Below are 25915 nucleotides of genomic sequence, written 5' to 3'. Positions count from 1 at the left end.
CTTAACCTAACTCAACCTGACCTAACTTACCAAATTAGGTTAGGAATATTTCAATGAAAATTTACAGAATTTGACCTGACCTAACCTAATTTAATCTAATCCAACTTAAATAATTGGGTTGGGATTATTTGAATGAAAATTCACAGAATTTGACCTAACCTAAACCAACCTATCATGACTCAATTTATTGCGTTAGGAATATTTGAATGAAAATTGTTGGCATTTGACCTAACCTCACTTAATCTAACCTTTGCCTAACCTAACTTAATTCAACCTAACTCAACCTCCATTTGTAGGAGTTGTATCTGATTCCGTTCCAACTTGGCATACAAATATCGTTATATCTCTAAAACTATTGATCTGGTTGTAAAGATGTACAGTTTAAAACCTGGCCGAACGTTGTAGCTGTCCGCAGAAAAAAATAGAATCAAAATCGGTTCGATAGTTCTCCAGTTGTGAGGAAACATACGTCAGAAACACTTTGTGTCTTACAAGTGTAGAGATGAAGCTAAGTTTTTGTATTCAAACTTTTAGTAATTCGAACGATTTTTATTTCTACCCTAAAGCCAGAAAAACAACGGTCGATAATCATGGTGGGTATATGATCGGAAAATTTTTTAATCTGATAATGACACACAGAAATTTCGCCAAATTTTGTTACGTACGAGGTTAGGAAATATTTCGATAAAACTATAAGTCACGAAATTCAAACTCGAATAGTCGAATATTTGAAACTTGAACCATCGGAATACCGATACGTCTCATTCCACAATCGGTGCATATACGATCTAGAAAAAAAGTGAGTTGAAAATACGATCATTTAACTGCAAGCGAAAGAAATTCAGAAAATCTGTGTTTCAATTTTCACATTAATTCTGATTACTTCACCTGGAGCAATGATAATTTAGCATGATTTTTCTACTCTACAGCTATATTGGTCTTTTTCGCATGAAATGGGAATGTTATTTTTTTTTTTTACAATCTGATACTCGGCATTCATCGGGCCATCAAATCTTGTTACAGGTATCCAAATTTTTTTGCTGCGATTGTGAATCGAAAAAGGATTTCTTTGTATCTGTGACCGAAGCTAAGATACTGAATATTGATTGTTGGCGTTTGATAAGGGCGCGATATCAGCGATAGAATATTGCACGCGCGGCTCTTATCAATGAAATCACGAAACGCACGTGGACGCGAATTGTTTTTTTTTTTTTTCTTCTTCTTTTTTTCACCTACAGCTGCGGTCGAAAGCGTATATCGAACTTCCGGTCTCGTTTCTGAATTGATAACAACTCACGAAGGTTGTGCCAATTGTTTTTTATTTTTTTTTTTTTTTCTGTAAAAAACTCATCAAATTTCCGCATATTGAATCTAAATCTGTTGGTTCACTTTAATTTTGTACCACGTTACATTTTCTCAAATTTCGATTCACTCAACTAGGTATAGTATGAAAAATTATTGAACATATAAATTTTCACTTGTCAGGTCTACGACAGCTGATTAAATCTGTTGAAAGAATTGTTGCATTTTTATTTGCTTGATAATTTTCAAATTTGACTGTGCATTCGTGCGTACCAATAACCGCAAAACCCAGACGAACCTTATTTCGTGGAAATAAAGCCACTTTCCAAGGGCTTATTTGCTCTGCAGATATGCAAGATGTCTAAATATCAATTTTAATGGGAAATCTCATTTGTTACAGTATCTAGAAAAATTGAGTAAAACAGGTATCGTTAAAAAAACTGCTTGAATATTGTTGGAATTACAAAAAACGAGGTACGACTAACCATTTCGCGCTATCGTCGATCCTTTTTTGGTAATTGCAACGAAAAATCAGTTTGCGAGGTTTACTCTACTTTTTAGCTTAACAAGGCTTTCACGTCAATTTATTGTTACACAAGCATCAAATTTTCGCAACAGTTGCAAGAAAATATAGCAACAGCGACCGTAGTGAGAAAGAATAGTAACGGATACCAGACTTTCCGGTAACAGTTACAAAACTAATTTTCATTTTGTACCTAGAATTATATTTTTCGATTTTGGTAAAAAATGAAAAGCGGTAAACGGAACTTAAAATTTCTCTCAGTGTATAAACCGTCGACTAGAATAGCGGTCAGATTTAATTAACTTTCTGCATTAATCCGGCAGCACTGATTCGACAAATGTTTTGCGATTTGGGGATTATTGACGAGAAAAAATAAAAAAAAAAGAAACTTAGATTTCTACAATGTGTACGATTAGATATAAATTTCACACATCATTTGTTGCAATCTAGATACCGGTTCAAATATTTACACTTCATAAATTACACTCGCGAAGCGAGACACGTGTGGCTCGAGTTTATTGGCACCGTCATCGTGCTCAAACCTCTGCTATAAGTTGAATTGCTTCTACCTAGAGTCGGTTGAAAGCTGGACCGAGGTGTTAACTGGAATTCACTTTCGTTTATTTTATTTCGTTTCTTCATCCACCCTGAAACATTTACGTTACTCTAATTGTAAAAATTTACACAACGTTGCAGCTGAACGTTAAAATCATCATCGTCACTTTGAGTTAATTATCGTAAATTGAACGGAATAGGTTGGACATTTTTTTTTATTACCCTCTATTTCTCTCTCTCTCTCTCTCTCTCTCTCTCTCTCTCTCTCTCTCTCTCTCTCTCTCTCTCTCTCTCTTTCTCAATATTGTAACTGCGTATATGCATATAAGTAAACTAATTTCTTAATTCAGCGAGAAGCATGTCCTTTGTGATTTCTCATATAACTCGTGAAGATTTAAGATAACAAAAACAGAACTCATCGTATACGATACAACACAAATTTAATGAATATTCTGTAAAACTTTCCGAGCTTTTGCGATTTAAAATCCCACCAACAATAAAAACTAAATTCAATTTAAGCTTAATCGGATATTGAAGAAAAAATCGCGTGTCAAAGTTTAAACAAAGAGATCATGCGTCGATTTCATTTTTTTTGTTCTTCAATATTATTATTATACATAAACATATGCATACGGTATGATCTGTAGAAAATTGATTCATCTGTACAAAAAGCATGTGAAATATGGTGAGAAAATTATGCTCTGAAACTGATTTTGAGTCTAAACAACGGCTTCAGTATCGTCTAATTAATTGCAATTGAAATATCTGACGGTGTGTAAGTTGAATTTAAACGGTTGAAAAATTTTATGTCGAAACCCGCAAGCTTTGAATATCATCAATAATCTGTTCTGAAATAATCAGCAGACGTTCGAATCATAATCTGAGAGAATACTGCAACGTAGCATTTTTGGTAACAATAATATAACGTGCCACGTGTTATCAGAGTCTCGTACGATTGCATAATTACTTTCTTCCATTTCTTTACGTGTTCTTTTTTACTTCGGTCATTAATTTTTCCCTTGCGTTTCTCTTTCGATTCCCCTTCCAACGCGATATTTGATTTACCGCAAGACACGTAACGCATCAAGTTATCGTCACACGAAATTCAAGTTAATTAACGAATCTTCAGCGATACGGTGAATTTTTTTATTTCGTTTTATTTATTTGTTTGTTTATTCGTGTTTACTTTTTTTTTGCCTCGTTTGCGATTGAACATTTTTATAAGCGAGACGAAGAGAACGAAGGAGAAAAAGAAAGAGAACCTGTAATCGTTTGATTGAGTTATTAACGTCCGTATGTTTAATAATAATTTAATATCTGTCGTCTGACTCGAGACGAGCAAATCAGATACAACGTATTATTAATACCTTCGCTTTGGTAAAAATTGATTAATTAGGACCGAATAATGTATCGCTTTAGCTGTGACATCAAAAAATGCGATTATGCGTTTTTTCAATTTATTTTTTTTCAACATTGAATAAGATTCACGAAAAATTAAGGAGCGAAAGAGATAGGGAAAATATTAGCTGGCGCACTCGATTCAAACGATGATTCCAAATACTTACATGCGTAAAAAACACACACACAAGCATCTGCATAAAAAATAAAATCGCGAATGAAAAACCGTGCATACAATGTACGTTCACCCGTCAATACTAATTCATCGGTGGTTCACGTGTTTGTAATATATGGTCTGTTCCGTCAATTAATCATCAGTCAACGATCAGCTGTAAAAAATTGATTTTTCTACAGTTTTGATACGTTATTGTGTGATAATGTGGATCCGTGCGGAAAAACTCTCAAGTTTTTAAAAGGGATCATCACGATAACTTTGTTTGGGAAACTTTGACATTCTATCAATTTTTTGTACAATAAAAGAAACACCCGTTTCCTTATTTTTTATGGTGCGTCTAACAATGGATCTGATATTTCTCAAGATCAAGATTTTTTTGCACTGAAAACACATATTTAGTCATATTTTTTCTCCGAGTACAAAAATATCGTAAAATTTTAAGGAAATGGTTAAGCTGGAAAAAGTATGAAATCAATCACTGTTTTTATCGTGAACGTTGAGGTTCAAAGGTCTGAAAATTGGAGAGCTTTTTTATTTTCGTATGCACGATACTTTAGCAAAATTGCAGTGAAATCAAATTTTTTGCACCAGATCATTGGCCACTAATTGACCGAATGGACCATACATGCATATTGCGTAAATAAATTCAATGTATAGTTGTAAAGTACATGCATATGAGTGCACAAAAATACCGCCTGTTAGCTCGAATTGCGAAGTAATACGCAAAGAACGAAAATAAAATAGTACAATCGTAAATAAATTTTGAAAAATAAAAATAAATCAGAGCAAAGATTTAGAGCAACTTTAAATTCATACAGGCGGATTATAAAATCGTGTATTATTCTACCGATATATCCATAACGTTTCGATTCTTGAATCTTATTATACCCTAATTATATACATAATAGGTATATGGACTGATTGTAATGAAAATATCACTCTTTATTTTTTTATAACGATAGCGATATTCAATATCAGCTGTAATTTTGGATCCTTGGTTTACGAACCAGATCGCTTCACCTAACAGGTGGTATGAGATTGAATAATATATGAGGCATTCTGGATCAAATGACGGAGTTATGGGCCTGATGCCATATATATCAGATCTTGATGTCCAATAGATTTTGATTTTTTTTTTCGGCCCAAAATGACCTTAAATTTTGAAATAATTTCACTCAATTTTTTAGGAGTTGCGTGAGCTCAAAAATTATAAAATCGAGGGAAAACGTGAGGAGCGCAATTTTACAAGGTTATGATTCTTTTTCAGAGAAAACGGGATGAGAACAATTTTTTTTTTTGTTCTACCTTCCTTTGCTTTCGAAGAAAAAAAACTTTTTCACAAATACTAGTTATTTCTCTAAAGTCATAGGTCGAGAGTGTTATAAGGACAATTGATATTTTTTTTTTTTCTAATTTCTAGAATCAAAAATTGAGATAAAAAACTTTTCAGCTCAAGCATAAAAAATAAAAATAAGATTCGGAGGTCAAAACAAATATTTTCATCGTAGTTTAAAAATGGGCTGAGGATTGTTATTTTTTTTTTTAAATTTCTATAGAAGATAAAAAAAAAGTCTAATAAAATACCAATTCGAAGTATAACGAAAATATTTGATTTGACCTTCGAGAATAATTCTGTAAAAACAAAAAATTGTATCAATTTCAAATCTGTCGCTCTTTACGTCTTCCCTCAATTTTATAATTTATAAGGTACGCGCGACCCCTAACAAATGAAATAAAAATTTCGAACAATCTGAGGTGATATTTTCGGTGAAAAAACAAACCGATGACTCCGTGATTCTATTCAGAATGCCTCATGCGCGTATAATGTAAACGAGTACGTGAGTGAGGACGTGCAAATGGATTTTAAATAATTAAACGTTATCTCCAGCATTTGTCTTTTTTTTTTCCTTTAACCTCATTATGAATGCGTCTAAAAATTTCAATCACCGAATCGAATACTTTGAGCCAAAAGTGCGCAGCCAGAAAAAAAAAGATCATGAATTTCACCCCAGTATGAAAAATTTAATCATCTCGATGAAAACAAATTTGTATACGATCGAGATGGAAAAGGTAACCGATTGCGTTTTTTTTTTTTTTTTTTTTCTCACATAGAATTACTTTTATGAGGGTCATAGAAATTATTATCGGTCGTCACAAATCCTGTATAGATGAAAAAATTTAATTAACAACACTAACATAAATTACAACATGTTGAATTAAATTAAAAACGCGCACTCCTTGCCCCCTCGCTTTTGGCTGAACATACATATATTTAATATACTATATATATATAATATGTAATTTATACATAGCTGCTGTTACAATGGGGAGAGAATCGCGAGAGACAGAAAAATGTAGATAATAACAATATTAATAATAATAATAATAATAACAATAATAATAACAACAACAATAACAGTAATAACGATTATAATAATGAAATAGAACAATATATAACGCGATATATTATTACTAAAATGCGAATAACGTATAACTCAGCATTTAATAATTACATACTTATAATAATACGCAGATAATCAGACGCGGGGGAGAGGATATAACAAAAATCTGTATCACGTACCTACATCTATAATACATAGTATTTAGCTACGATAACCATTATACATAAATCTTACATTTTACACGTATGTACATTGTACATACATACATTGTATAACTAACTGCGTCAGTCCGCACAGTTGGCGCGTCTATACATATACATATATTTCATTACGATGCATATATGTATGTAGAACATGTGTGCATATAGTTTTTTAACATCAGAAAACGATCGCGAAGTGAAACAATTTTATTGACATTTTTATTCCCCCCCTCATAGTTTTCCTTTTCGTTTCAAATTTGTTCATTTCTCTGTCGTCGTACGGATTAAATGTGCCGCAGACGACAAGCGTAAATGAACGTTGAACGTGACGTGCAGAGTGAGTATAGTTATAACGGTGTAACGGCTTAACGCGCATGCGCTAATATTCTAGAGCGCAAGCAGTTGTTTTGTCAGGCTGACCAACCGTTATAAGTTCAGATGTCAGGCCGCCGCGATCTATGTAACCTGAAAAAATGTTGGTCATCCTGAGAAAACAACCGTTTCTGTTCTAGAATCTTAGCGCATGCGCGTTAAACCGTTCACTCGTTATGATAATTCACTCTGTACGTGGTATATGTAATATTATAACATTCGTGATCGATATATATTCGTTTCTGAACAACACATGTTACATGAACGCGAGCGTTTCAATTGGTTTACACCGACGTGCCACCTCAAACTCGAATTATTTGTATACAAAAGTTTTTAAGCAAGATACAACAAAGGTAAAAGAAAAAAAAAAAAGAAAAAAAAAAACAACAGAAATCTTCTCTCCCATCGCGGTCTCGTGTAATATAGCAACAATAATAATAATAACGTAATAAATAATATTACAAAACCAACAATACTAACCACTGATAACGATAATTATAACAACAATAACGATAACGCATTGATAATTATTGTTAAAACAATATCACCATTATAGTTACGCAGTAGGAGGGTACAGAAATAATATCAGTTCACATGAAAGCGAATCTACTGTTATATGTGTGTATATAGGTACTATATGCAATGAATTCAATAGCAATAATGTATGATAAAAAAAACAAAAAAACAAAAAAAAAAAAAAAAGACAACAGATATTAACAGAAAAAACTATCAGTCACAATCAGAGGAAAAAGAAGAGAAATGAATCTAGCATGTGAAGAGAAATCGGAACTCGTTATTATATAGAATTTGCGTTATAGATATACAGGGTGTAACAATGTTGCCAATTGCGGGAAATATTAATGTTTTCGTCTCAATTAGCGAAACCGGACCAACGTGAAAAGAGGTGAAAAAAAAAACAAAGGTCCGTTTTTGCAAAAAAAAAAAAAAGTATGTAAGTTAGTCGTTTGCGAAATTTGTGCGGATCCGCGATAATGCGTTGGAAATATGATCCAATTGTAAAGCTAACTAACCAGCTGCCTATGAATTGTATGCGTTTTTTGAGAAAACGGACATTCCAATAAATTTTTTCTTGTTTTTGTTAGTTTTGCGTTTTTCCAGTTTTGCTTATCCAGACGAACTCAGTACCGTATCCCAGAATTGGTGATTTTTTTAACACCCTGTATATACATATACATACAGCTTTACATAAGCGTAGGTTATGTATTGTACGTATAAATAGACAATTGCTGTAATTCAATTTCACGGCTCTGTTAATAATAATCCTGTAATTGAGACTACACACAATATAGTTATATGTATATTATACTGAATTGAATATATAATAATGAAATATAGGGTATAATGTGTACAGTGCTCAGATGTCTGACGAATATGTCGCGAGAGATATTTATACTAGTATTTTAATAGTTTATTAGGATAGGGTATATAATGATGCATTATATACATATACATATATCGCAAGTCGCAAAACTATAAATTATACAATAATTAAATATATTCATATACATAGTAGAGCTATAAATAAATGAAAAGTGTATTATATACATATATAGGTGAAGAGTGAGAAAAGCAATTATATATAAATATTTAATCACGACGACGTTTTGTAAATAATAATAATAATAATATTAATAGTAATAACACTAATACGGCAAGTACGTATATTTGATACATGTATATATATATACATAGGTATATTAACATATTACACCGAAACGTAGAAATAAATTATTACAATACAATATACCATGATGAACGCGCATGAATACCATACACGTATAATGTCGAATACAAATATTATATATTACAATATTGTCACACCATGCTGCGTGCATAATTAACAAATAAGTGAATAACGAGGAGACAAATAATTGATCTATGATATATATGATATAAATATATATATTATATACTCTAAAGGATGACGAATATTATAATGAGAGAAAAAGATGACGAGAAGTAGAAAGAAATTAATCAGGCATCACTGCAGAACGGGCATTCGTGGTCAATTGTGTAAGATCGTAAAAATGATCGTCCCCAAGGCAATGATTCTTTACAACAGTTTACTTTCGTTGTAACGTTGTTTGCTGGGCGGTAGGTAATAGAACTCTAAGAAATCTGGTACCGTAATTGTGGCGAGAGTAAACAGCAAAATTTAACAGGCTGAATGACCGACTGCGCACGCGCAAAACAATTGAACTCTATTGGTCGGCCAGATCGTACCGCGGCAATATTATTGGCCGCATGACAAGTGAGTCAACTCGCTCGAAACGTGACACGAGTTGCGAAACTCGACCGCACTGAGAGAAATTTTTAGTTCCGGTTAACGCTCAGTCCTTGATTATTTTCATTTTTTACCACAATCGAAAAATATAGTTCTGGGTAGAAAATGAAAATTAGTTTTCCAGATGTTGCCGGAAAGTCTAGTTTCCGTTACTATTCTTTCTCATTACGATCACTGTTGCTATATTTTATTGCAACTGTTGCGAAAATTTAATGCTTGTGCAATGATAAATTGATGTTAAAGCCTTATTTAATTAACAAAGTACAGTAAACCGAACAAACTGATTTTGTTTTACAATTACCAAAAAAGGATCGACAACAGCGCAAAATGTTTACATGTATCTCGTTTTTCGTAACTCCAACAATATCCAAACATTTTTTTTAACGATACCTGTTTTACTGAATTTTTCTAGTTAATATATCAAACGAAATCTTTCTCAGTGTGCGTCAAGTGGCGAACTGATTGTGAAGTAATGTTGTTGCGATGACTCGTAGCTAGCATCGGTCATCGCTCGGTTGGTAATAAAAGTTTTCCGATCCTTCCCACATTACTACAACAGCTGTTTCAGATTTGCTTGTTCCAAAAAAAAAAAAAAAAAAAGGAAAAGCTTCTCATCACTTACATAACCTCTTAACCTCTATATAAAGCTGCATCTTACAGCTGAATCTCAGGGTGGTCAGCCTGCGTAAAAAGACGACAAGGCTTGCGCATGCGCAGTCGGATATTCAATCTCCCATGTTACACTATTTCTTGTCGGTATAGTAGGACAAGCTTTTGATTGGCCCGAGGATTCAGGGGAATCGGACTTATAACGAGCATGAATTACGATGTATCGTGAGATTCGTCTCGTCGTTAAGGCACGTTCACAGAATCGTGAAAATTATTAGAACAATAATAGATAAACAACCGTGATCGGTATTTTATACAATTTTTATTATCACCACGCGGATAATTATCGCATATTCATGACGTACCTACGCGCATAGCGAAATTTCATCAAGGATCTGTTAATCCTTCAACCAATTTTTCCCCCAACGCATTCATAAAACTACGTCCGCGTGTTACGTAAACTCCTCGTAGGGTAATATCGAGGTGAAGGACGAATAGATTCGCACTAAATGAACGACATTTTTCACACTTGATTTGACGGTTTTTTGTTTCTCTCTTTTTTGGTCTCGTTCGCGTATGCGTTTTTATGAAGGCAATGGTGGGAGTTTCCGTCAAGAAATTCAAGCTTGTCAGATTTCTCAGAAAATAATTGTAACCTAACTTAAACCCAATCCAACCTTATAACCTTATTTGGTCACGGTAAATCAGACGAAACTAATTGTAAACAACCATCGCGTTAAATTAAGCCAAATTTCGGTGATGACATAACGATGCTGTAATTGAATTTGTCCCAAGTATTGGAGACCTGTAAAAATTTCCTAAAAGGAAAGATAAAATTAAAAAATAAAGAATGACGATAATTTGAAGAAACTTTGAAATCGCGTGACCAGATTTCATAATATTCAGATGACATAATCGAACAAAGTTGAACGATAAAATAGTCCTGAAAATTTTTTTGTCGACTTATCAGACTTTTGAGATAAAAATATACACGTGTGTGAGAATGTTATTTTTATACATCTCCGTAACGTAAATTCTCTATATCTGTCTGACTCAAATCGCTGCGTACTATGTACGTATATATATATATATATATACATACATACATACATACATACGTACATATACGTGTAAATTATATACAAGTGAAAAATTTATTTCTGCTGCAGTAAAGTATGTATACCGGCAATCTCTGGCATGACTTCACGCATGCCTCTGGATATGTTATACATACCTACGTTGTATATAAGTATATTATGTATAATGTACGTGCATACCTGTCGTACACGCGTATGTTATATCTGCGAATCCGCAACGCCGCCTGGGCCAATTCGCTTCACTTTGCTACACCCAAGGTTAATGGTATAGCGACCGTAGTCAACGACGCCAAAACGTATCTTACACGGAACGTGAACGTCTTGGTTAAACTCTTATACAAAATTTAACAATTGAACGGCATGCGATCTGGTTTTTAGACCTTTGGAATTTCGCGTCAGAAACTGAAACTTGTAAAAATCTCCGCCGCCTTTGCAGCAGAGTTGTTCAAATGTTGTTTATCGCACAGGGTATGAGACATGTTTTTAGATCGTAATTAGGTTGTAAAAATCTATTGATCAAGAGTCAATTAATATTAATTGACCGTTCAAGATAATCAGATACCAAAATTTTCCAAAATTACTGTATATAGAAATTGTTTTTTTTTTTTTTTTTATACATTTTTTAGATAAACTAACATGTACAAAGCAATTAATTTCTCGGGAGTATCCGAGTGGAGAATTTTTTAATAATCATCTCTCACAAATCTCTCGAAAGAGCTACGAGTGTAATATGGATTCAAGGAAATAACAAAAACTCTGAGACCTTTTCCGATCTACTTGTGGCATTGGCATCCACAGAAATAACGAAATAATTAAGGGGCCATTCAACAAATGCGCTCGCTTTTTTTTTGAGAGACTCCCCAACGCCCGAAAATGATACTTCACAAATCTTGACCCTCTCCCCTCCCCCTATGCTCTTTTTTTTTTTTTTTTTTGGTCTATTGATTCATATTTCGATCTATTTTTATGATTCTTTATGATGAGACATATATTCTAGATATTCAAAATGCAAAATTTGAATAATACAGACCTCTGAAAACGAACGTATTTGTTGAATGAATTCTAACCGAATCATAATACTAAAACAAGTAGTTATCATTTGGCTGACCTCGATGACTAGCCTGAAAACTTCCCTCTGAAATGCGTTTGAAGATCAAAAAGCATTGAATCAGATATGTTTTTCGTTTCAATTTTGTTATTCTATGTAATAACTTGAAAAATACTGGTTGGATCGAATCCGAAATCTAAACAGTTTTAAGTTCAAAACAAGTTCATCGATTGAGATAAAAAACATTAAAGTCCGTCAATTAGTTTTTAACTTTTTGTTACTTGAGTTTAGAAAGTTAATTTTTTCTTGTCATTTGTATACATCAAAAACCGCTATACCGATTCGATTCAAAATTTGATGAGTTCAAATACGAAAGAAAAACCGTTGATCAAAAACAAATTGACAAAAATCCGTTTACTACTTATTTTCGAGTTTTGGACGGACATAAAATTCATTACACGCAAAACAAACCTCGTCCAGCTGAAAATAGTTGGGGGTGATTCTCTCAACTTCAAATCGTGGTCATCTAATATAAAATCAAATTTCCAGTCATAGGATAATAACAATTCTTAATAAATAATAAATAACTTCCCTCGTTCTCTTTTTCTCTTTTCAAACAACATCGATGAACAGGAAGCAAAACACTTGGACACTCGAAGATTGTCAAAGTTGTTCAGTTTTTGTATAAAGTCGATGAAACCCTTTTTGACTACCTAATTGATTCTTCGATAAAACAATATTTCATGGTTTCTCAAAAAACATTGAATACGTTTTTTTTTCGATTTTCTCGTACGGTATGACGGGCCGTTAAAAACGTTCCCCCCAAAATAAATTTCTCAGGATTTCTCGACGATGCCGTAAAATTTCCTGACAAAATGCACAGTCTTTCTACACCGATGTGATTACGTTTCTTTGTTTTCTTATTTCCAAGGGTTGAACGTTGGGGACGGTTTTCACCCCTTAAATGGCCGAATTGGCGGATAAAAAAAAAAAAAAATACGTGTCCAAAGTTTTTCGGAGCACCGGAACATGTTACAGAATCAAGGAAATCTGTGAGGTACACCTCGGGTACTTTTCTTGTAACTATGTCGTCTTTCACCCGCATAAGGGTCCTCAGCTCTCGAGTAGCTGCGGCGACCAATTGCGTCCGGAATATCTCACGAGAATCTCCTCGGAGTAAAAACGGCGGTCTCCATCCTCCCTCGGCAAGTCGAAACCCTTGACCTGCGCGCTCAGGGATCAGAGGGTGCGTAACGCCCTGCAGGGTTTTAAGACACGCCCACCTGCGCCGTACGTCGGGAATAATAGGCAACCCTCGGTCCTCCGATCCACCCTTAGCGACCAGGCCCTCTTCCGGTAACCAGGGCTGCGCCGAGTTACTCTACTACCCCATTTCTCGCCCCAGGTTCCGCATCGGGTCACCGGGTAACGCCATGCCACTATTACAAAGCCCAGCTTTCGATCTTGGTCTAAACGCGGCGCACGGCCAATGAGCTTTCGCTTTTTCAAGCGCAATTTGCCAAACAGGGTGCAGTCTCGTTTTCCTTTTTTCTTTTTTTATTGCGGGAGATCAGGAATCAGTCGGTTATCTTGGCCTACTTACCATCGGATTTTAGGTTTCTTCGTGACATTTTATCTTGTGGCCGTACACGGAGGGAAAGGAATTCTCAAAACAATAAAATAGATTTTGTTTACTGAGAAAAATTTCATTCGTTACAGTAACAAGTAAAATTCAGTAAAACATGTATCGTTAGAAGAACTGTTTGAATATTGTTGGGATTACGTAAAATGGGGTAATCGTAACCATTTTACGCTATTGTCGATCATTTTTTTGGTAATTGCACTGTACTGTTTTAGTTAAATAAGGCTTTAAGGTCAATTTATTGTTGCACAAGCATTAAATTTTTGCAACAGTTACGAGAAAATATGGTAACAGTGATGGCGATAAGAAAGAATAGTAACGGATACTAGAACTTCTGGTAACAGCTACGAAACTAATTTTCATTTGGAACTAAAAATTTCTCTCAGTGTGGAAATCCATTCGCTTCAATCTAGTTCCCTTCTTTGTTCCAAATACTATGACTTAAATTCAGCAATTACGATTTAGTTAGTTTGTCAAAATGATTTAGTCAAGCGAATTCCTTGATTCAATAAAATGTCTTAAACGCGCCTTTCCTATCGCGATCGAGTGCAGTATTGATTCAAGTGAACCTTTTCATATGTTTCCGAAATTGACTCAATTAAATATCATTTCGTTTCAAGTTTATATGTTGCACCTTGAAGTCGCATGTTTGTTGACAGAAACAATTAGGTACTTCCAATCAAATAAGTACATGAATCTATCCAACACAATATTTACATCGATCGAATGCCATGCTTTGTTGATTTAAGTCGAGCTTGTTCGGCGTGACTGGTTGAATCAGTTGCACTGATTTGTTCAGGATTTAAAAGAAACACGACATGCTTTGAAACAAGTGGAGAATATATTCGTCTTAAACATTACTATGATAGTACCATAAACGGCCGCTAGGCGGCGAACTTTCTCGCTAGAAAAGTAGCCTAAGAGATAGTTATAAAACCGGGTAGCCGGCTAAGAAGTCAGTTACGGATGGCTTGAGACAAAGTTGGCAACAGACACATGTAACCATCAAAGAAAGTATAATATCTAGGTTCGAGTGATGGAAATTGACATTAACTACAAATAAGCAAAGACTTTTGACACATGTTTAATTTATATTGGTACACATACAACAATAATTTTTTCCGGATTTTAACCATGGAATATCGAGTAAATGACACAAAATTTTTGAGTTAACAGAATTATGAATGATAACATTCGAAGAATACGTTTCGTGCGCTCGAATAACTATAATTTTCAGTCAATACAAAGAATCTTTGAAGCAACAAATTTCATTACCTCTTTCAACCATTCAACTTTTGACTGAACTAAACATGAATCAGACTATGCTCAATTTGTTGTGATACAATAATTTCATATTTTTGTAATCAAACGATTACGGCGCGTTCAATCAAATTTTCAGTCATTCCAATCTCACAGCTACTTGATACAATTTTTACATTATCTTCGTTGTCAACTTGTTCTTATTGAAACTAGTCAACGAGAATTTTGGCATCACTTTTATCAAAAGTGTGAAACAATGTCCTTGGAAGAGATTTCTTGAGAAAATATCGATACATCTTATTAATTTTTTAGCTAGAAGAATCTTCATAAAAATACAACGGTATAAAACATTCAAATTACAAACAAAAGCTTAGATTCGAATGCCTCGTTACAAATCGCTTAAAAATCTTTAAAAATAAAGTCAACTCGTTCGTTTTCACTTTACGACGGCTCATTTTATTCACTAGACTATCGGCTGCATTTGCGCAACAAAAAAACCGATCGTTATCTTTCAAGAGGACAAATTGTCCGTATATCTCTCTAAAATTTCTAAGCCGAAAAAGTACGCGTGAATCCGCATTAAATAACCTTCAGGCCTGTCGAATTCCTGGATTATTATGTAATACGTTATACTTTTTCCTCTTATCTTTATACTTTTCGGCAGTAGAATAAACAGACCTAATTAATCCCGCAGTCAAGTACGTTGCACTCGTTTGAAGCGTCGTTAAAAACATGTGCAAAGTGAAAAATTGACCGGTTGTAAAATATGGCAAATCGTGATCACCGATCGGTCGTGTCATCAGAATTCAATATGCACAGACGGGCGTTATACATAGTCGCTGCATATATCATGGACGATGTATAGACGATGTTCCTGCAAAATAACTGACCGTTATTCGCCCCTCCCGATCGTGATGTACCTGCAACTGCGACACTCTATATTATTTCGTTTTCAACGCAAATGATAGTATTATGAAAATTCCATGTACATAAGATTCGACGCTGGCTGCACAGTCGTGACAATGCCAATGCACTGTGCATTCGTTGCATGTATACATGTATACCGTATTATATCTCGGTGATATTTACGCGATTGATTCTAAATTTAGATTTTCTCCAAGTAATATCTGCAGGAATATCGTCTCTCTACCCGCGTTATTCGCATTCCTGTTAAACCGTACGTATAACGCTACGAGAATTACGAACGAATCGTAGTCTACGATGCTTTTTATCTCCTAAAATACATGATTACACTGAGAAAAAATGTCATTCGTTACGGTAACTAGAAAAATTGAGTAAAACAGGTATCGTTAAAAAAAACTGTTTGATTATTGTTGGAATTACGAAAAACGAGGTACGCCTAATCATTTTGCGCTATCGTCGATCCTTTTTTGCTTATTGCAACGCGAAATCAGTTTGTGAGGTTTACTCTGCTTTTTTAGTCAAACGAGGCTTTAACGTCAATTTATCGTTGCACGAGCATTAAATTTTCGCAACAGTTGCAAGAAAATATGGTAACAGCGATCGTAGTGAGAAAGAATAGTAACGGATACCAGACTTTCCGGCAACAGCTAGAAAACTAATTTTCATTTTCTACCTAGAACTATATTTTTCGATTCTGGTAAAAAATGAAAATAGTTAAAGACTGAGCGGTAACCGGAACTAAAAATTTCTCTCAGTGTATAAAATACCGTAAAGACAATTATCCAAGATCGCGACAATTTGAACTGAAAATGTATTTTCTTTTCTACACATTGCGTTGAATTTTGTCCAAACCAAATTGCAGCGCCTCTATTCTGTATTTTTCAATCAAACATTTTTCAATTTTGGTGGAATCTATTTGTCCGAATCTAGCGAGCTGATTTTAATTTCTACGATAATATGTAGATCGAATTAGAATTTTCGAAAAGGAACAAAACAATCGGAATAAATATAAAAATAGAGATTCAAACTTGACGTGTTTTGATACAAATATTTTACATCATCGTTTACATTGCCTACAATACATTGAAATAAAATACCATACAACAAACACCAAGCAGAAAAAAAAACACGAACACAGCCATGTTTAATATTACATGACGTAATCAATATGAAATATCTAAGTACTTGCCCACGTATATAATATACCTAATATTATACGGAAACGCAATAATAATAAAAAAAACAATATCTTTTGCAATTCCTGGTGACAGATATCAGACCTTATATCGTACACACAACAATACCTTATATAGTACGTACGTAGGATAATAGTATAATTTTCATGTACAGGTATAACGAGGGATTGATTGATGGTTCGATTACTCTCTACTCATTCATTTCACGTTCACGCCTCACGTCATCATTATATTATAGCCGTTATTATAAACCTATATGCAATATAATACAGCGCGGTTTTAATAGCGAGCTGACATAAACTTGACGGGAATTTTTTTGCACGAGGTATTTAATCACCGCGTTAATCCCTGAACTCCCCCACATATTACAAACGATGTATTGCCACTGCCGTTTTGTGAAAGAATTAAAAAGGAGTAAGCAATTATAACGCACTAGACTAAACGTTGCAGTTAGAGTTGATGGTGCTTAATTCTACCAGACAACACATCTCACGGACGTTCGGAAGACTTGAGAGTTGCTGATTTTCTACAATTAACTGATCCATTCGGATTATGAAAAACTTCAACTGTGATCCGCGCAACAGTTTTTTTTTTTTTTTAATTCTTTTTTACAATGCAGCTTAAGTTTATCGTTAATGACCTGTTACACTGCAATACGTCTACCTATATCACGTTGCAGTTACTATATCACTTTTTCATTAACTGATCAGCTGACGAAAAAAAAAAACGGCAGTAGACAATTCAAAGAGAATATTTACGAGAAAATGCATTGCTCTTGATATAAAAATTGGACAGCTTTTACATTGCGTGCTGCTTTAGAGAGATCAGATAAAGTTTTTGCGTTATAAATTGAACACTGACTTTTTAATGATGAAGAAGTTTTACCATCGTCTGTAAAATACGGTGTGCTTATCAACTCTATCATTGGCAACCGCCGACCTTGAACCTTGGTTTAGCGATTTTCTGACGGAAAAATAGCAGCGCTGCATTCTAAAAATCCAAGGCACGATCGTAAAAATATATGTTGCACGAGTGGCTATATAAATGCGATCTGCAAGTGTCGTCTAAGCGATCGTGCAAAATCAGCATCACTTGAAAAAATTCATCGGAACGCATCGCAATAACGCTTTGCAGGGTAAAAAAATAAGTATAAAATAAACAAAACGTATGTTATACGTTACAATTAGTATAAGAATGCACGATAAAGTTTAGCTTATCGCTTTGTAATACGACGAAACAAATAAGGAAAAGAGAGAGAGAGAGAGAGAGAATTAAAAGAAAAAAATTAACAAGTTTCATCGGTAACGCGGAAAGACCGAAAGTATACCAGGGCAAATTCACTGTAAATTGTACGAGGATTAGAACGCGTGCTGTAACAGCTGATGATATAACCGAAAGAAAGAAAGTTTTAAGAGAGAGTTGTAGAAAAAAAATTAACGAACAAATAAATTTAACATAGAGGAAAACCACGTGGTTCCCAAGGTCGACGCACCTACGCAGCCGGGAGTCGCGATGACATAAGGTATTAAGTGATCGGAGCAGGAGCGATCGCTAAACGCGAAAGGCGAGGCGCGAAGCTTTGAATTCTTCTGCAGTTCGAACGCGACCTTGCGGGTCCTAGATATTCCGGATCGCTGGCAGTGTAGAGGAGTGTAGGACATACGCATAAAATCGCGCGTCACGTGACACTTGGTGAACTAAAAATAGCAAAGGCCCGCCGAACGAGATGTGACTATTACGACCGTCGCATTTGATCTGTCGTGTCGCCAGAGAGAGAGAGAGGGAGAGAGAGAGAAAGAGAGAGAGAGAGAGAGAGAGAGGGAGGGAGGGGGAGAGAGAGAGAGTGGGGGGGGGGGGAGTAAATACCCGATTTCGCACACGTATAACGCCGTGTCACCTGTACACAAACACCTTGTGACGTGAATGAAAATTCGTCGAGAGGACCGGCTTCAGTTCCATTCGACAAATCCGGCGTGTTCCCCACGAATTCCATCATTCTAGATGAGAAATTGATTTTTTTTTTTCTAATTTATTTATTTAACAATAATTGACAGCCTGTCGCGGCTCCACCCGCTAATATTTTCAAATGACTCTTGCGGCAGAACTACCAGACTTATGCTCTGGCGGTATTTATTGTAGAGATCGTCGAGACCTTGAAAACTCTTGAACACATAACTTGCCTCTATCTGTAAGAGTTTGGTCAGCGTTCGCATAAGTGCCTGATCCCGTTTCGACTTGTCTTATGAATATCGTTATGTCTCCAAAACTGTTGATCTCGTTGTAACGAAGTACAGCCTAAGTACTGCCCGAATGTTTTACCTGTTCATAGAAAAAAGAATAATCAAAATCAGTTCGGTAGTTTTCGAGTTATAAGCGAATATACGGACAGAGAGAGAGAGAGAGATTTTCAGTTGTTACGTATACCTAGAGATTTTAGTGAAAGGACTTTTACTCCTGGCGCGCGCGATTCAACTTGCTTGTTTTTCATTGGCCGACAACTTTTCTCCGAACCTGAAACAAACCTTTCACGATCACAACAAGTTCCCTAGAATCGGTCGGTTAACAAGTGACAGTCAACCCTAACCTCTTGAATATTAAGAATCGTCCGGTCTCAACGCCGCTGCGATCGACTACGCGTTGGTCACTCTGTCTACAATGCTAGTAACTTTTTTTTACAAAGTTGGTTACGCCTATGAACTAGACGAGTTGCAATTGTCGAGCAAAATCCTTTCAATAGAAACTCGTGGTGTATAATATGTAGATGAGATGCCGAAAGGGACTCGCAGTTTGAATTGAAAGTTAGAAGATGAGGAAAAACTGTGGGAAAAATCTTTAGTGATGTCGTTTGCGTCAGTGATGATGTGATCGGTGATTTTAAAACGACATACCTCCACGTTCAAAATTCCTGAACTCTGGGGTGTTTTTCAAACAGCTGTTTGTAAGTACCGTACAACGGATTTTCATCCATCTTTATTCCGCACGTCACAACTCTACCATAACGTAAGATTTGTTTAATGCAAGCAAAATAACTCCATAAACATCAATCGTTATAAAATTTCTCATTGTATAATCTTCATCAAATTATTAATATCTTTGCCTGCGTTACTCGAATTAATCCAGATTCGTTTTTGTTACACAGTAAGGTCGTTGTTTTATTTATCTTTACCATAATTGGCGCTAATGGGATTGCCGTAGATTTTTTGAACGGCTTTTTAAACGATTGGACCGTGGATGGAATTGGTCCTTAACGATCTACTGACTTTCGCAAACTTATTTCTTTCTTTTTCGAAACTTTAGCCAATTTCTACAACCTTAGACCTAATGAATTGTGTTATTATCATTACACGGTTTTTTTCCTCTAACGTTGTCGAAGAATTAAAATTTCTCTGACCGCAGTTTTGACTTGGAATACCAATTTGTTTTTCCCTATTTCTCAAGATTCGTAACCTCGTGCTGCGAATTATCTAGAAACCAAAACAGCAAGTTTGAGAGGCGTGCAAAAATTTCAAGTCAATTGATATTGAATTTGTATCATATACGTTGTACGTAACGTAAAAGAAGTATCTATTTCTCAACAATACTTCAAGAGAGAGAGAGAGAGAGAGAGAGAGAGAGAGACACTCGCTATACAAGGGTATAGATACACTTACCTATATAATAGTGTAATGTATCATAGAGACGCACTTGCACAGAATTTAATCATTGAATTGCGGCCAATATTCGGCAGCCTGTTTAAACACGTTGGGTGAGGAAGCGATTTTGATGCACTTCATTGATACACGTAATAATTGGGGGGGGAAGGAAACGGCAGAAATAAAATTAACCGGCTACAGACTATAAGGATCATATTCATGCGGTTATATTTTCGAAATATGCGAAATATGCGAGTCGTCTTGCCACGTGTGATATGTTATTATACCTATATATGTAGACAAATATATACACATGTATCGAGATATGTATGCAAAGAATGAAATTAGGGAAAGAGTTGATTTTGAACTTGCGAAAAGTTGAGGGGAGATTTTCCGAGGGTGGCGTAAAATCGAGATCGAGATGATTCTCTAAATTGATATCATTTCACAATCATTTCATATAAAATTGTATACGTAAGGATGGAAAATTAACTCCCCGAAACTTGTCGACCGATGGTTTGGTTTCATCTGCGAGGTTTCAGTTTATTTGTTACTATAACTTTATAATTCATATTGTGTTTCGGTTCTTAGAAGAACGAATGCATATCATAGTTGTAATATAACAATTTGTCGAATAAAAAATGCAAACTGTTTGTGTTAACTCCGTTTGTGTGTCTCTTCATCAGTCATTCAACCGATCACCCATCTGTATTTAATTACGTCGAGAATGTATCGCTATTATACGGTTTGGTCAGAGGAGAATGGAAGTAGAGGCTTAAAAAATGCAACTAACTTAGCTTACAGTCGTGCTGAATACTGTCGAAAAACATTCCTGAACATATTCCCTTAAAAAAGAAGGAGCTAATTTTCATTTATAACGACCATTTATTTATATCATTGAAGTGACGATATTATTCGCCAATTGATTTAAAGCCAAAAGTGTAAAATTTGTCCAACATTTATGAACCATAGTATAAAATTTCATTCGTGAATAAATTCTCGATAAATGATCTAAAATGAATTTTTGATACCAATTAAGAGCGATTTTCTGTCTCATCGATATACCAAATGTTTTATATTACTCATATTTCAACGCGCTAGTAAATACTAGGCAAACGTCTCCAACTATTTTGCACTCCTTCTGTTGATAAAAAAAAAAATATATGGTCAAGCTCAGTGGAAAAATAAGTGTAAACTAAAATCAATTGGTTCGATATTACCTTATGAAAACAGCAAGACATGTACAACAGAATGAATTTTGGATTTTTCTTCAGTAGATAATTGACTGGAAATTGAACGGAAAAATTTGAACTTTTTCTACAACTCCCAGTGTAGGCATAATTCGTGAAAACTACATTTCGTAATCATACGATGGAACCCTGTGAGGATTTGATTTATTTATATTCACGTTGACGACGATAGGAAAAAATGTGTACAAAGTCAAGACGCAACATGAAAATGAAATGAGAACTTTTATAACTTACATACATCCTCTGAATGACGTTTAGAATGTTATTTTATTCAAGATAGGTACACATGTATCGACTCTATCCGATGCAGGATCTTATCGCGATCATGACAGATAAGTGCAAAAGTGCTCAAGTCGAGTATGGCGGATTGCTCAAAGAAATACAGAGCCACACATGCTGGAATACTATCGCATCTTTTTCGTTTTCCAATATGAATTTCACAGGTTTCATCTTTAGCCCAAATAACGTCTAATTAATAATTCGCCGCCACCATGAAAGCAATTATTCGATACAACAGTGAGAAAAATTTACTCGATTCAATGTTTTCGTTATCGAACTTTATTCACAAGTTCTTCTTGCGGATTTTTTTCACTACCGTATCGCAATCACGATATTATCCGCAGACCAATTTCTCAGTGGCACATTTATCTTTCACGCGCTGGTAAATCTTGGATACAACGATATTATGATCAGTGTTGACGAAGAACTTTCAATCGGGGAAAGTTTGCGTCAGCTGAGCGTAAAGTGAGTCCTGAATTATCGGTACAAGAATTTTGTTTCAACGTTTCGAGTCGCTATATAGATACTTGAAAAGTTGATAGACTATCAAAGGCACGGGAGTTTATTTTTAGAGTTAACGACGTATGCTCGGTACATTTTAAAAATCAAAATGGGGCACACTTGTCTCAGGTTCAAAAGTGGATGAGAAAATATAAGTTTTTTTTTTTTTTTGCAATTCGTCGATAAATAGGAATAGACAAACAGCATTTGAATAACCATGTGGTCATACTCTTTTCCTAAATGTCCCTGTGCAATTTTTCTCAGTTTTTTATAACATGTTAATAATTGACGATTTAAACGGAAAAGAAGATTAAAAGGAATTACAATTATTGAAGGTGTGCTAGATAGATCCGAAAAAAAGACATTTTTTTCACGTTAGCTAAAAAGGTGAAATACTTTCGAAAGTTACGAGTATACGAGCAGCAGTAAAACAAGACAAACACATACATTTCAATAACTATGTAATCATATTTTTTTCTTCACTGCCCCATTTTGAACCGGTCTTCCCAAAATTCTTCTGACTGACAATCGATATGACAGAATTCATTGGCCAACAGGAATTTTTATCATCCAGAATTTCGATCAGCACACGAATAATAACGAAAAGCCATATATCTACAGAGAGTATCAGAATAATTCTGTAAAACGACTGCAGTTTCGATCTTTTCAGAAATACCCTAATGATATTGAGTCTGTACTGAGTAAAAGGATCGGTTAGGTCAACTAAATCCACCAGTACAGACAGCTAAGTGAGAAATTCAATCACAGCAATTGAACACCCTTTGATTCAATCATTGACTCAATTGAGTCAAGCGATATTCAACTTCAGTGAGTAAATTTCTTTATTTCCGACTCAAACATGTTCACTTTTTTGACCTGAAGATCGGGACGAAATATTATGGCATATTATTCCCTCTTTACTTTTTTTCCTCGTCTGTGTGAAAAAAGTAGCACTTTACTCCCGCATTCACGGAAAATATAGGAAATTAATTTTTCAGTTTTTCTGGTTTTCTCTCCGTTTCCATTTTGTCCTACATCTCTCTGTATTATTATAAACTTTCGATAATATTTTAGTTTTTAGACCGGTAGATCACACTTATACATAAAAGAAAATCCCTTTTAAATCAATAATGCGACCAGAATTGAGTCCGGAATAAAGTCCTATATGTAACACAAGAATAAATGTCGATCATTCCCTTGTTACATAATGTACTGTATTTACAACAGGTTTTTTCTCCCACCGTAGACTCGAGATCGTTACCATATTTTCGAATTTCTACTTGAAAGAATCGCACTTGTGTTACAGTATACGATTGATTAAATGATAAACTGACGATAACTAGATGAACAAATTATTATCTTCAGTGATTGAATTTCTTATGTAGCGTCCGCCGTTGGCAAATTCAGTTGACAATAGGGTGGTCCTTGAATAGGTCATTTTTGAATTTCGACTAGCTCGCCCCCAAAATCAGCTCCAAACAATTCAAAAATAATTCCCTTATTTTTTCAGATTTTTATCTCAAATCTATTCCGTGCCCGGAAGAACGTAGATTTCCCCACTCGACCCTTTCAGGGGCACATCAAATCTGCCCAACGGATTCAGATGAAATATGGTACCGACAGAAAGGTTTTTTTGGTCGCTATTTACGAATCTAAAGGTAAAAATTTGAAAATTCGAAGTGGTGGATCCAATATGATAGACCAAAACTCCAAAAGTCACTCGATATTGCCATGTTGGTCTCACCATTTCAAATTTTGTAATTTCGAGTTCAAATTCGTAATCAGCGACGTAAGAAACCCCTCTATATCAAATTTCATCCAAATTCGTGGGGTAGATTTGATGTGCTTCTAAAAGGGTTGAAGAAAATCCGAAAAAATGATGGAATTATTTTTGAATCATCTGGCATCGATTTGGAGGGCGAACGGGTCGAAATTCAAAAATGACCTTCCGAGGAGCCACCCTGCTCGACACTATAGATTTTTTTCTCCAATTGTGGTTCCACGTCGCGCCGCAACGTCCAACCTGACCGTTGTCTTTTTCCAACAGGTATCACTGGCCCTGGGTTTGGAGGTCGGAGGATGGGGCGCGTTGATGGAGAGGTCGTCGAGCGCCGCCCACGGCTCGCTGTTTCCGTCCGGTGGGTTGGCAAGCCTGGCGCGTCGGTGCGGCGTCTGCCTGGCGGCGTTTCCATCCGCGTGGCTATTGGAGCGTCACGCGTTGCTGCAGCACGCGGGCCACCCTTCCGACGACAAACCGTTCACCTGCGAGCAGTGCGGCCAACGTTACCGATACAGATCGGCGTACGTGAAGCACCGTGAGCAGAACCACCGCGCGCGCCTCCCAGCGGACAAACTCTTCACCTGCGACGTATGCGGCATGCAATTCCGGTACCTCAAGTCCTTCAAGAAGCACCGACTGAACCACGCCTTGGAACGCCTCCACCGGGTCCCCGAGTCCCTGCAGCCGGGGCCCGCGGAGCGTAGTGACCAAGTTTCGAGCACCGGAGAGCCGTCCCAGATGGAGACGACCAGCGAACCGAGCCTCCCGGACGCCGAGGATCGCGTTCAGGTTGCCTCACCCGAGGCTCCCAGGGAGGAAACGACCTCCGAGACCACCAGCGTCCAGGAGAGCCTCCAGGAGCCCGGGGCTCCGGTCGACGTCGACGTCGCCGTCGGTCCCAGGGGCGGCGGGGGCAGCGAAGTTGGAGAGACCGAGGACGCCGGGCTGCAGGACGAAGAACGCGGTGAGCCCGCGGACACGATGCTGGGCCTCCTCAGAGGCCACGATTCCGAGAGACGGGAGCGCCGGTTCGCATGTCCGTTTTGCGGCAAGTGCGTAAGGTCGAAGGAGAACCTTAAGCTCCACGTCCGCAAGCACACGGGCGAAAGGCCCTTCGTTTGTCTATTTTGCGGGCGAGCCTTCGGCGGAAAGAGCGACCTCACAAGACACCTTCGCATCCACACCGGCGAACGACCCTACCACTGTGAAATGTGCGGCAAGTGCTTCGCAAGGGCTGATTACCTATCGAAGCACCTCACCACCCACATCCATCAGCGTTAAACGCTTCGAGGGTGTCTTTTCAATCTGCGAATCGCATGGTCCGCTCCTTTTTTTCATCCACACCGCGCGGTAGTTGATCGATTTTTCATTTACGATCCTCAGGACGGAAGTTGTTTTACTTTTCTTTTTTCTTTTTTTTTTTTTTACAATCGGAGGCTTTCCTCTGGAATAAGGGGGATGGTGT

The 25915-nt window shown here is 36.2% G+C and overlaps 1 protein-coding gene across 3 annotated transcripts in view; it reads left to right on the top strand.

The window, feature by feature from the left end:
* LOC107226367 (protein bric-a-brac 1) overlaps positions 1-25915 on the top strand; it is an 80363-nt gene that overhangs the window by 48407 nt on the left and 6041 nt on the right. For 2 of the 3 annotated variants that reach the window (XM_046739106.1, XM_046739104.1), the window contains exon 4: positions 24718-25834. In XM_046739106.1, the coding sequence (XP_046595062.1) occupies positions 24718-25731 (1014 nt within the window). In that variant the 3' untranslated portion in view covers positions 25732-25834. Of the gene's footprint in view, positions 1-24717; positions 25841-25915 lie in introns of those variants that run through there. The other variant, XM_046739105.1, reaches the window with a different exon arrangement.

Source organism: Neodiprion lecontei, chromosome 4 (genome assembly GCF_021901455.1).
Source record: "Neodiprion lecontei isolate iyNeoLeco1 chromosome 4, iyNeoLeco1.1, whole genome shotgun sequence".
NCBI lineage: Eukaryota > Metazoa > Arthropoda > Insecta > Hymenoptera > Diprionidae > Neodiprion > Neodiprion lecontei.
This window is presented reverse-complemented; position numbering and strand designations above follow the sequence as displayed.